Genomic DNA, 14,109 nt, shown 5'->3' with positions numbered 1-14,109 from the left:
TAGACACTTATCAGAAAAAAGGTAACTGATAAACAAGATGTAAGTGTTCATAAACTTGCACTTTGAAGTATGCAAGATGGGCCAAATTTTCTTCCAAACGTAAATAAGGGGATTAGCGAAGAATTTATATTATGCAGTATAACTTATCTGGGCTATATAAGTGGCCTAGATATTAACTGTTAAACTCCATATTAAAGCAGATACCAAAGCACATCTCCCAAACACAAACCTGTTTTTCTTAAAAGCACCCTATATCATTAGCAGATACGCTCCTGACAGCACAGCTGGAACGTATACAGACCTCAGACTGCTACAGAAGGCTTTGCTCTGATGCACATTATGAATTCTCCACAAAGATTATTGCATGCACATTTCACAGCTAACTCACCAAGGCTTCTTAACTAAGTTACGTTCAGCTTACTGAAGCTCTGAAAGGTGGAATACCCACAGAAAAGACAGCATGTACCTCAGTATAAGCTACTCTGTTTGGCCTGGTATTACACTGGATATGGAAAAACCTGCCTTTATTGCGTAATGTTACACTGTACGTACACAACGTAGGACAAAAGCCTATGAGATTAAGATGGGATCATTACCCGTAAAAAAACATGAGTTATATTTTATACAGTTTTTCCGCAGAAGAAAAAGATACAGCTACCACCATTTCCTTCCACAAGACATTTTCCTCCCCCAACAATATAGCTTAACAGAGAAGAACAGAGAAATTCTAGGTAGCACCAAAATTATAAACTGCACATGAGAACCAGCATAAAAAAGCATAAATCAAATGTATTGCCCTTACAAGCAAACAGAAGCAACAAATCTGAAGAATGTCCTCACTATTCTCAAAACAATTAAGTCTTCCTACCAAAAAAAAAAAAAAAACCCCAAAATCATAATAAAAACAAAATAACCACAAAAAACAATTCTGAAATAGAGAGATATTTTCTTGATTCATGTAAATAAAAGACACATGCCATAATAATACCCCAAAAAGGCTTAGAAGCAGGACTGGTTCTTCATTTCACAAAAATATTCTCATAGTTTAGCATACCTGCTTCCTTTTAGCTGTTCTAAGGTTATTCTTTTTCTTCTAAGCTCCACACAGTTCTCATCAAAATCTGATCATTACATTCAGACATTAATCTTAACGAACACGTCACTGGATGTTAAAAATTAAATTCTTTCTGAAGAAAATGTCACTTTTATACTATTAAATAAGTGTTCACAAAGTTTGCAGTTTACTTGTGTGTTCAGATGGATATGTAAATCAATGTAATTAATGCTATAGCTTTCAAATCATGAATATTTATAAACAGAAAATTACTGTAGCTGTCATCTCCATAGGATATTCAGCTGCTAGGCTTTAAGAAAATCTTACACAATGAAAAAATTGACAACAAAGTAAACATGGTTGAAAGCAGGCTAATTTGCATTTCCACCACATCTACACAGAGTGACTTTATGTAAAAATTTAGATTTTCCTTTAAGAAGGAATTTTTTAATTATATAAAAGTGATTACAGACTTGTTTTTATTTTCCAGGGACAGCTGGACCTCACTGGGATGATATTCTCTCTTCCATGAAGGGATATCTTTCATTTTGTCAATACAGTTAAATAAGGTAACATAAGGTTCAATTAGGATAAGGTCTAGTAAAAGACTGTTCCTTATAAATCAAAGAAAATTACATTACTTTGCTTTCTGCTGTACTCTTGACACAGAACATAGAATAGGATGAAGATATAATGTATTACTCCAAGAATGTTAAAAGAGTATATTCTGTTCTAGTGATGAGTGAAACTTTTATCAGTGAGCTCATTTTATAACAGTGCCAACCTACAAAGGTAATTCTGAAGTGTAAAATAAAACAAGTCAGGATTTTGTCTACTCAGAAAGGTGAGTGCCACAAAGACACTTATTAAAACCAAAGTTGGCGGTTAGGAATGCAATTACAAAACTTCATCAAAGATACTTCTCATTAGTCTGGATAAACATTGTACACACATCTCTGTGTCAAACCATTCCATCATTCTTGTCTTCAGGAATCCATAGGAAGACAGTTACCACCAAGTAGGTTTTGGACACTCACTTCATTGACTCAGATATGTCTTATCACCCAAGGACAACAGAGCAGTAACATTAAGGACAGACCAGATACTGTGTTTTGGACCAATTTGTTTGAAAGAGAACTGAATGACCAAATCCACCTGTAACAACAGTAACCAAAATACACTCGAAGTCCCACATATGGAAGACTTGCTATATTCCATATAGGACAATTTTTCAACCATAACAGTTGAACTAATTAAAGATTTCCCTGTAACTGATACATACCCTAGATTTTACAGTGGACATAACTGCTTGAAGGAACTTCTTTGCAATATGCATAAAAAGTGAGCTAAGAAATAAAATGCTTTATAAATGCAAACTTTCATTTTCAGATAAGACTCCTGGGACCCCTCATCCACTGGCAAATACAGGACATTCATGTGGTGAACAAGGCACAGGTGATTTTGTCACTGTGCTGCCACTTCATCTCAGACCACCCTGCAGCAGTACTGTCACTAGCATCAGCAGGGTAGAGAATCTGAATTTCACTTTGTGAGAGACAGTGTACCTTGGAATGGCTCACAAAGGTATCGCTGCTAGCTTCACGTCCTCTGGCCCCAACAGCCCAGATGGCTGAGCTACTTGGGAATCAGTTGCTGAATCACCGCAATTCAGGAGCAGCATTTTAACGCAACTCATCACGAGCATCAGATTGTCATAAATGCAAGATGTGGCTATTCAGTTGATTCCTAAGAAGCTCAGCTGTCTGCATACCAAGCAAGATGTGGACAACTGGGAGCAGAAGCCAGCCCAAGCCAGGCTATGCCCACTTGGGAATCAGAACCCTCAGATGTCTTGATAGACACCCCATGAACTCCTAACACAGACTGAAAGAGAGAGAATTTGACTTGTTTAGACATTGTAAGAAAATGGGAACCCTCAGGATGAAAAACTGTATTTATCGACTGAGTACACAAAGATGTATTTAGTCAGAACTATGGGATATGCTCATACAAGATCTTAAGAATTAGATATCCTACTTCCCTTTGTGTATTACAGAGGGAAAGGGGATGTGGAGACGTTCTTGGAGCAAAATACACTGGTTCAGATGAACACTATTGTATTTTCTTGTAAAGCTTATTCGAGAATGTACAGCTCTGTGTGGAATAGCAATTTCTCATGAAGTTCTGACACTAAAAATAAATAAAAGATTGCACACCAGAAACTTTTAAGATCAGATCCTATTTTTTTTTGTTTCGCATAATAAACACCAATGTGCAACCAGCCTATGTATTTTATGATTATGCAACTATGTAATTCACCATGTATGTATGTCTTCCTTTCTGAATCTGCTGTGTAACCATTTCAAGGATTTTCCCCGAGTGCATTATTATCTTTACATTATTAACAGTTGAGTTAATTCCCCCTCAATTACTCTGATGAAAGCAGTCACCTACAAAATGCTTCAGAAAAAGGATTTCCATACAATATATATGGAATGGAATGGAATGGAATGGAATATTTCTACTAGCAGCACAGCAGATGCCCCATTATGTTGCAAGTTTCACTATCAGCGGTACTTCAGATTCAACCTTAGATGAAGGTTAAGGTAAAACTTAATTCACAACTTAACTAGCATTAGACAGATCTCCTTGCAAAAGAAAACCTCTCAGATTATATGTTGAACCAAAAATACAGTGAAGATAAGACTCCAAAATCTAGATTTATTTTTAACACAAACTCGCAAGGCTATACTGGAAGTGAGCAGAATAGTACCCAGTAACTGTGGCAGAAAGTCTAAACATAAGCTAAACACCTGCATAATGTTTGGTCCTAAATCTTCAGTTCTTACAGTTGTAAGAAGAGTCACTGAAGTTAGAAGTAATTTATATTCAAAATCCTACTACACAGCCTGGGGCTTTTATGCTGTACTATACGTGTATATGTTTAATAAGGAAACTATGATAAAAGCAAAGCTAGCAAACATGAATGTAAAGGTCTGGTGAAATAGAGGGCTAACATTCTACTCTGCTATTTTTCATCTTCCAGTTCTACCCTTTTCATCAGTTCCAATAAATATGAATTCCCCTTCTACTGTCTAGGGTAGATAGCCAACAAGTACAGTAAGATTCAATGATCATTTTAGATAAATGGTTAAGCCAATCATTTCACCCAATTTTTCAAAAAAGAACACATTTATAAGCCTTGCATTTAATACTCATATTTTTTACTATCTGTACTGGGTTTGCGTGGCAAGGTTTTGGTAGTGGTGGGGGGCTACAGGGGTGGCTTCTCTAAGAAGCTGCTAGAAGCTTCCCCCATGTCCGACAAAGCCAATGCTAGCTGGCTCCAAGAACCCATTACTGGCTAAGGCCAAGCCCACCAGCGATGGTGGTAGCACCTCTGGGATAACGTATTTAAGAAGGGGAAAAAAAAAAACCCTGCACAGAACAATAGCAGCAGAGAGAGGAGAGTGAGAAGGAGTAGGTGCTCCAGGCGTCAGAGCAGAGATTCCCCTGCAGCCCGTGGGGAAGACCATGGTGAGGCAGGCTGTCCCACTGCAGCCCATGGAGGTCCACGGTGGAGCAGATATCCACCTGCAGCTCGTGGAGGACCCCACGCCGGAGCAGGTGGATGCCCAAAGGAGGCTGTGACCCTGTGGGCAGCCCGCGCTGGAGCAGGTTTCCTGGCAGGACTTGTGACCCTACGGGGGACCCACGCTGGAGCAGTGTGCTCCTGAAGGACTGCACCCCGTGGAAGGGACCCACGCTGGAGCAGTTCATGAAAAACTGCAGCCCGTGGGAAGGTCTCACATTGGAGAAGTTCATGGAGGACTGTCTCCTGTGGGAGGGACCCCACGCCGGAGCAGGGGAAGAGTGCGAGGAGTCCTCCCCTGAGGAGGAAGGAGCGGCAGAAACAACGTGTGATGAACTGACCCCAACCCCCATTCCCCGTCCCTCTGCGCCGCTGCGGGGGGAGGAGGTAGAGAATTCAGGAGTAAAGCTAAGCCTGGGAAGAAGGGAGAGGTGGGGGAAAGGTGTTTTAAGATTTAGGTTTTTTTTTTTTTATTACCCTACTCTGATTTTGATTGGTAATAAATGAAACTAATTTCCCCATGTTGAGTCAGTTTTGCCCGTGACAGTAATTGCTGAGAGATTTCCCCATCCTTATCTCAACCCATGAGCCTTTCGTTATATTTTCTCTTCCCTGCCCAGCTGAGGAGAGGAGTGACAGAGTGGCTTTGGTGGGCACCTGGCATCCAGCCAGGGTCAACCCACCACACTATCTAAAAATAATTATATAATTACAAAGTTAGATTATTTAGTGAAGTGAAAGGCCTTTTCAGGAGTGAACAAATGTATTCACAGTAAAGAATCCAAGTATCTATACCTGCTCATATCTGAACAGGCCATCCTTCAATATGACATTTAATATCTTGTTTAGACACATGCTCAGTAGTCTGCCCCACTTCTATCCTTATAGTGATACACACAGCATGTTTCACTTGTTGGCAATCTAATATTTAAAGTGTATTATTCTCATTTTTCGTATGCAAGTACATGTAAACACTTAACTTCAACAATTTTATTCTTCTTCTACCTACCTGCCTCTGGAGTTCTGCCAAGTTGTAAGGTAATGCACCTTCAGCCAGCGGTGCTATCCTCTCAATATCTGCCAAAGTTAAGCGCCTTTCCACAAGAGATAGAAAGCAAATGACTGTTAGATAAAACATCAAACATATTCAATACAGTATTCCTAGCCACACCCCACAAAATACATCCTGAGTTTAAAAAAAACCACCTGTCATATTTAAATGCACATCTAAGAAGTTTGCTCCACTGCAATAAAGAATGCTTGGAGTTAGAAGGCATTCTCTTCCTGTAGCTCGCAAGTGGAGATAAAGGGAACTTGGATTATTCAGAAGCAAGTTCTTGATTACTAGTAATAAGGGATATAATATAAAAATTAAGCTATTTCTAGGCATTCCTATGTAAGATTTCACATGCGTTAAAGACCCATGCAAAACATCATCAATACTTAAAGTTAGCAATACCAATGCATTGTAGCCTTTTGGGAATACTGTAATGTATTTTGCTATTTTATGTGTATACCTGTAATATGACAATTATTAATTGTGCATGATATACACAGTTCACTTACAAAACCCATGCATACAGCAAAGTCAGTTTACACTGAATAAATTCCTGTAACGAAATACAATGGAACACAGAACTGTTTAAAATTAAGATGAAAATTAGTAGTTTTCACACAGAAAACAGCAAAACAATGATTGTAAAATGATAAAATTAATTATTATGTTACCCAGTAACACTGTATAAATCTGCCAGTTGGTAGAGGATATCTATTTCCAGTGGTGTAACTTGTCCAAAGCGGATTGCAGAGTGGGTAAATTCCTCTGGATTTAAAAGGGAAAGAGAAATAAAGCAATTGTATTATTTGTCAAATTTCCTCTTTAAATGCTCACAAATAACTTCATATCATAAAAACGAAATCTATCACCAAGAAACAAAATCCATAATACAAAGGAAAAAGATATCTTTAGGAGAACATCTATCATGAAACAGGCCTTTGCAACACAGAGCAAGTCTAACTCCACAACTGTGATTTACAGTAAGAATTCATCAGAGTCAACAAAAATCCTCTTATTATCAAGCTTAATAAAACCACACCCACAATTTGTGTTTTGCAGAACTTCAGAAACAAGAATCACGAGACCAGAATAATGGTCCATTATTCACAGCTTTAAGGGCAACTGACTCATCTACTGCCATCACGTCCAAATTTCTTTCTTTCCTAGCTCTGAATGACCCCAAGCTTAGGTATTCATCTAGCCATATTACATGACATGTTCATGACATAATTGGCAAGCTACAGTAAACAAGTCTGAGCAGTGAAAACACAGTAGCTTTTTTCCACAGCACAAATCCAAGCAAGAATGTATTTATGCATCTGCACCAAAAAACATTGCTAGGCAATTTGTTAGCACAGTTTAGAGGATGAGGACAGGCATTTTATGCTTTACTTTAGGGACAAAAGTATGCAGAGCATATTAACATAAGCCAAACAGAGAAGGGAAATAAAAAAAAAAGGGAACTTAGCATGCTTTTTACCACACATAGGCTTGGCTGGTCCCATCCATACAGGTAATAAAATCAGTGATAAAATCTGTCATAAAATGGCTACAAATGCAATCCACTCATACCTGCGGCAAGACTGAAATATGGCAACCTTTCATATGTACAGGGATTAGCTACGCCCTAAGAGACATAAACTATATATAAAACCACTCAGGCAAGTAAGCATTAAGAAGTAATAAATTATTATCATTTTTTAAAAAAAGATTTAATCATGGATAAAGTAACTAGAGCTAAAACAACATGGAGATTACTGATGATTGGATTTTCAAACTTAACCCATTCTATCACATTCCCTAGGTACTTTCTATCTCTAAGCAACAATGTATCCCTTTCAAGGAGTAGTAAAATCCTCAATAATACACTGACTTGCAGTTACCATTCAAACTAGTAAGGCCAACACAGGTCCTGCCAGAATCCCAATTCTTCTCCTTAATGAGCTAGCTGAAAATCTTTACTAACCTGTGAGGATGAAAATCACCCTTTAAACACTTTCACAGTAGCCCTAACCTTGCATACTATTGCAGCTTCTGACTTGCCTCAACCCATATGCAACACTAGATTACAAATTGGACAGAACTAAAAAATTAATGAAGCGTAGGAAATATACTTTACCTTTTGTGACTTCGACATCTCTTCTTGTACCTGCTATATTACTGTATATCTTCCTAACAAGATCCATGTTATTCAACAGGTCATTAAATGCATTGAAATAGGAGAAGCTGACCTGATGTGAAACAGTTCCACCAGCTACCTTTAAAAATTAAATTAATGCAGTTAAGTGCCTTAAGCCCTTTTACAACATCTTATCAGAAATTACAGAAACATTCATTTGGGCAAATAAGGAAAGAATTAAAGATATCTTTCTATTCCTGTAATTTTAAGATCTTTTTAATAGAAACATGAGGGGAGAATTACTAGACAGGATACCATTTTTTTGTAAAAATTGAACATTAGGAAATAATCAGGAAATAAACACACAAGTAGATTATTATTCAATTTATCTGATAAACTAAATGTGTCACTGAGTATTTTTCTAATACTCTCCATTTTTAATACAGAAATGCATGAAAATGCTACTTTAAAGGCACAAACTGACTTCTTGCATCACATACAGCAGTGACCATTTATTTCAAAGTCTAAAGTTAGTAGATACTATAAATTTTATGGAAGACAGTATGCCTTATTAGTTAGGCTAGGCAAGATTTACAGGTAAAATAGTAAGATAAAAGTTATTACTTTATATTTATATAACTTTCATTCTTATATACTTTTTAAACTATATACTTTTAGTTTATAACTTTTATGTCATTACTTTACCTACAGATCTTGCCAGACTATCACAGCCATAACCATTGTACCTCTAGAATCTACATACTGATTTTCCAAATTCTGATCTGAAAAAGAAAAGAATGTAAGAGTATATAAAAGGACAAAACTGTAAGTAGCCTCCACCTTTTGAGATCTATCATATATTCAAATACAAAAATTAGATGCTTTTGTCCTAAATTAATGTTCTTTCTGTGCCAAGTACAGTTTGCCCTGCTTTAGTGGAAAGTATAGTAGACTAAGTCAAACTGTTTCCAATGGCACTTTAAGCATGTAAACCAGACTGCCAAACTTTTCCACTACTGAAGCCAAGGAGTGCTGCCATGTTTCACCCTGCCCACTCTGTTATGAGGGTGATAATCTCTAGCACCAAGGCAGTGATAAACAGGTAGGAGAAAACAAAGTGGGAGAGAAGCAGTAACATCTTAAAACACTACAGCTATCAAACGCTGAATTCAAGGCATTTTTCTTTACACTTACTGAAACTAAATTTTCTTCTACAAATGGAGTTAGCATATGCGAGCGAAGGGTAACCATGATGTCACTGAAGTCCAGCCCAGTTATCATACCACTCTTATTTTTGTCCTTCAATGCAAAGGCTTGTCTTGCATGTTCTGACTGCAGCTCCTAGAATGAATATTCAGAAACAGCAGATTAGAAGCAAATTCTGTAACTCACTGTTCACAAAACTCTCACTAAGTTCATATTCTTACAGCATGCCTCAATACGTCTGCCCATGTAGACCACAGCACAACTGCAGTTTAAAGTTAAAGGCCAGCTCAACTAAAACAAGAAGTCTGCATACTGATTCTATCCACAGATTCATTCCTCTGTCAAAGAAAAGCCTCAATTCAACTGTAAAGAAATACGCACTTTCACTAAATGATTTGGGAAATAAACTTCACATGCCCATGTCCTGTCTGCTACCTATTCCTTTATTAAATACTTAACTGCTAGAGAAACTTCTGATACTGATCTTGAAGACTCAAAGTGAGCTGATCTCTTACACATCCAAGATGAAATATGACTGGCCTATTATAAGCTAACTCATTGAAAAGTACTTGAAAATAAACAGGAGAACAGTGAAAATTATATAATATAGATTTAGATTGCCCCCAACAGCTACCTCCCATAATGTCAGAAATGGTCACTCATTTCAGGCAATTTAAAACTCCTATACAATCTGTAAAAACCTTCATATAAAGCACACTGCAGTAACCTAACCTCAAGATAATAATGATGGTTGTAAATTCTATGTCCAGAAAAAGTTGTTTCCTTCTATTCAAGCAAACAATAAAGCACATTCAGCTGTCATTCAGACTTCTAGAAGCAGCTAAAATAATAACCATGATCTGACAGACAACAAGAAGAGGGCAAACTATCTAGCTTACATCACCTTTACAGTAATTTCTCAACTCTTATAACCTCAAGATCAAGGTTTCCAGATCAGGGTGCAACAAGCCTGCTCTGATCCAAGTCCCAAACCCCACAAGATGCTGTTACACAAAATAAGAAAAACAATCTGACCTAAAAGGAGGGACAACAATATCCAACTTGCGTACGCATCGAAATTACCGCAGCCCATACTACCCTTCCCTACTAAGGGGCTTTATTATATGATGACAGTAAGAGGTTACTGTATGTTACATGACAGTGTCTTGGAGCAATAAACATAAAACCAGAAGATTTTTATCACTTAGCCCTGGGTTCCCAACAAAAAGATTCTTGACACTAGCAATCTGGGTTTTTTCTGCACTAGTGTCCTGAATTTGTGCCTGGGATCACTTAAAATATGTAGTATCGAACGCAGGACACAGTTTATTCCTTGAAAGTAACATCAAGTTATACCTTGAAAGACTGTGCCAAACTCCAGTATCTCAATTTACAATAAAGACTTCAGATCCTGTCTAGTTAGATACATTTTTCTAGAATCTGCTCTAGATCTAGATACAGCTCAGTACAGGAAAGACATGAACCTGTTGGAGTGGCTCCAGAGGAGGGCCACAAAAACGATCAGAGGGATGGAACACCTCTCTTATGAGGACAGGCTGAGAGAGCTGGGGTTGTTCAGCCTGGAGAAGAGAGGGCTCCAAGGGGACCTTATTGCAGCCTTTCAATACCTAAAGGGGGCTTATAAGAAAAATGGGGACAGACTTTTTAGTAGGGCTTGTTGCGATCGGACAAGGGGTAATGGTTTTAAACTAAAAGACGGTAGATTCAGACTAGATATAAGGAAGAAATTTTTTACGATGAGGGTGGTGAAACGCTGGAACAGGTTGCCCAGAGAGGTGGTAGATTCCCCATCCCTGGAAAAATTCAAGGTCAGGCTGGACAGGGCTCTGAGCAACCTGATCTAGTTGAAGGTGTCCCTGGTCATTGCAGGGGGGTTGGACTAGATAACCTTTAAAGGTCCCTTCCAACCCAAACTATTCTACGATTCTATGATCTATTTTTATCCTGGACAACAATTACAGAATATATCAAAGCACATCTATCCCTCCCTACTTTAAGACAGCATGTCCAAAACTATATTGTACCAAAGGCCAGCTCTGGAAGTGCATAATCTGTTTTTCTGCTAGACAGAAACTCTTAAGTTATATCATAGGGTGACCACTGAATGTTAATTTATGGAATTCAGTACAATTACCTACAATTCTGTGAACTCCTTTCTCATGAATTATAATGTACATTTCTCCTATTTCTCTCTTCCTCCATCCTTTATAACTGATGTCTTCCTTTACTTCCTTCTAGTCTAATGTTCAATTCATAATATGCCTTTACTTTAACTTTTTGGCTTAGCACAAAGTCCAGTTCTATGAGTGAAATCCTTTAAAGCCTGATCCCTAGAAGGTGCTTCAGCAACATCTCAGGAAAGCAGATGTGCCTCCCACTTAAGTTGGCTGCATTTAAGACCAAACTCCCATTACATGTGAGAGAAAAAAGGGTAGTATTAGGACAACGTTTATTAAACTAAAGAAATGTTAAAGAAGCTAAAACTTTTATATGGGAGGCTATATGGTTAATAACAACTGGTTATATTAAGGATGCTATCTTTCTCTGGTAGAGGTTAGTTTTGCTATTAAATTCCTATGACAGAAAAAGTAGACCCTCATCCAGTTTAACAGCAATCAGTAAAATGGTTAATTTCATGAACAGGGTATTTAGTCCAATTCTTTTATATGATGGTATTCAGGTTAAACCACAATGAGTACACGCTGCTTACCGAACTGGTATGGAGAAATAACAGTTCACCATAACTGTCAGGATTAGTATCAAATAATGATTATCACTACCAGAATAAACTCAAAATTTATAATGGTATTAGTGTATTGCTAGAAGTGAAAATGAATTTCAGTTCTACTTTGGAAGAAGGTTAATAACTGACCTGGAGAAACTGAGTGAACTCTGAATAGTTAAGATGCTTCTTCCTGTTATGTCCAAAATGCAGTCGAATGAACTCACAGTCCCAGTTGAAGGGGATTTGAAGATGAATAAGAGTTTGTTCAAATATTTCTTTGACATTTGCTTTGGGGGAGGGAAAAACAACAAGTGAGCTTTGGGGTACAGTAAATCTACAAACAATCCAGGAACGATACAAACAAATGATGTTTTAAGCAGCTGTTTAAGAAGTGTTTTAGTTTGTTAAGAGTAATTGCTAACTGAACCTTTAAAGACCTGTATAAGAACACATTTGCGACACAACGTGATACTTTCTGTATTACTGCATAAAACCTTGGAGTGAATGTTTTATTTAGTTTTAATTAAGAAGCAATTTCCCCTCATACATGACAAATAAGAGCTATTTTGCATTCTGATATAAAAATCAATAGTGGTTCTCCGTCTCTGCTAGGAGTCAAATTAAGCCCTTTATCAACAGCACGAATACCTGCATTACAATCTCACGCAATATTTGTCATACTAAGTATGGTTTGATTGAAACTTGATTATTACAATCACACTGTCTGAATGTCTATTGAAGATAGGTATAAGAAATGCCATCTAAAACATATCATTAACTCAGCAGAAAGCACCTTATTAGAAGCTTTTGATAAGGCCTTAGCATAAAAATCAAATCCTATAAAACATAATTGGTAGTCTCAGTTATTAAAATGTTTTAAGATAAGTGAAGATAGAGATGTCCTCTTTTAAATGAAGAAAAAACCTGTCATTTCAGAATATGGAATTCTCTGTATGTATACTGTACAAATGAAATCTCAATGCCAAATGTATTATCTGAGATCAGTCAAAAACCTCATCTGAAAAAAAAGCATGCATTATTCATACACAGCATTGCCATGCTGCAGAACAAGCTTGCTTTTTGTGCAGATTATCCAACACATGAACAGTATAACTGGACATCTATCCATACCACGTGAACACTTTTCAAAATCTACCTCCAAGTACCTGAATTGATTTATCAGCTAACCCAGAACGTGTTAACAACCAAAATAAAATGTGGCATATAGCTTAAATTTAAAACAAAGTACAAAATATTTTAGCTGAAAACACACCCCTTCTTTTACATGTTTAAACAGTTCTGCTAAAAGACAAAATGCAATACGAAGAACTTCAATATCATTTGATAATTCCATCAAGGGCTATTTACTTGGAGTAAACATGTTGCTTTCTCTGTGCTGAGGGACTACTTGATTCATTCATTCTTTCAATTCTATAGCCTTTCTACTAGTTCTAGATCAAATCTAGGCAAATCACTATATGGTTTTATATGGGAAATGTTCAGAATAAATCTGTCTCAGAATGGGGACAAAGTAGGATTCCTTGGCTAGATCACCTGCTTCACAGTTAGTCTGAGATTACATATTCAAAGGGCAGATTATGGCTAATAAGTGATTTAACTGTAACTTAGCCCTTACTTAAAGGTCAAGCACACGCTATAGTGAAAAAACTGCAATTTAAACCACAGTTTCCACAGCAAGGTAGGCTAAAGGAGTTGTTCGGGTAAACAAGAAACTTAAAAAACTACCCTGACTACTTTTAACTGTCCACTCATATCTATTCACTGGTATCAATACACAAGGTGACAGTTAAGAAAATGAGAGATAAAGCACCTAGTACATAGTGCTAAACTATTTTATTTTGCCATACTTTCTTTGAAAGTTTTGTCTGTAGTAGGTCTATTCATCACTGCTTGAGATCAAAGGACGAGGAGATGAACATTTAAATTCCCCACCTACCACTGCTTCACTGCAGCTTCTGACCAAGCTACCTAGAGTCTTCATGTATTACAAACACAAACAGATCAGTGCAGCTCACTACTGAGCTTGCAAAATGGCACTGAACTGTGAACGGAACAAAAGACAGGCCTGCTTAACTGGATCAATTGGTTTGGCTACTGATGTACAAATAGGGTGCCAGTTAGTGACTACTGACACATCTGTAAAACTGAATTCTAATACACACTGAGTTCTCCTAATGAAAACTTAGGAAAGAATGTGCTGAGGCAGCAAGAAAATTTATTTTCAATTGTTTCCAATGATTGCTTCTTTTAACCTTAGAGAAAGGTTAAAAAAAGTCTCACTTTTTCTTGTAAGAAAATATTCATACATGCTCAT

At 37.2% G+C, this 14,109-nt stretch overlaps 1 protein-coding gene across 2 annotated transcripts in view; it reads right to left on the bottom strand.

Annotated features, from left to right (window-relative positions):
- Positions 1 to 14,109, bottom strand: part of SLC25A12 (solute carrier family 25 member 12) — a 52,340-nt gene that overhangs the window by 19,525 nt on the left and 18,706 nt on the right. For both annotated transcript variants that reach the window (XR_005932664.1, XM_030018842.2), the window contains exons 5-9: positions 11,922 to 12,061; positions 9,017 to 9,163; positions 7,823 to 7,961; positions 6,375 to 6,468; positions 5,656 to 5,740 (exon numbers count right to left, since the gene is read on the bottom strand). Coding sequence is in view for 1 of the 2 variants with exons in the window: in XM_030018842.2 (XP_029874702.1) it covers positions 5,656 to 5,740; positions 6,375 to 6,468; positions 7,823 to 7,961; positions 9,017 to 9,163; positions 11,922 to 12,061 (605 nt within the window). In the remaining variant the exon portion in view is untranslated. The remainder of the gene's footprint in view (positions 1 to 5,655; positions 5,741 to 6,374; positions 6,469 to 7,822; positions 7,962 to 9,016; positions 9,164 to 11,921; positions 12,062 to 14,109) is intronic.

Source organism: Aquila chrysaetos, chromosome 6 (genome assembly GCF_900496995.4).
Source record: "Aquila chrysaetos chrysaetos chromosome 6, bAquChr1.4, whole genome shotgun sequence".
Classification (NCBI taxonomy): Eukaryota; Metazoa; Chordata; class Aves; order Accipitriformes; family Accipitridae; genus Aquila; species Aquila chrysaetos.
Note: the sequence above shows the minus strand (reverse complement) of the source record. Positions and strands in the feature narration are given on the sequence as shown.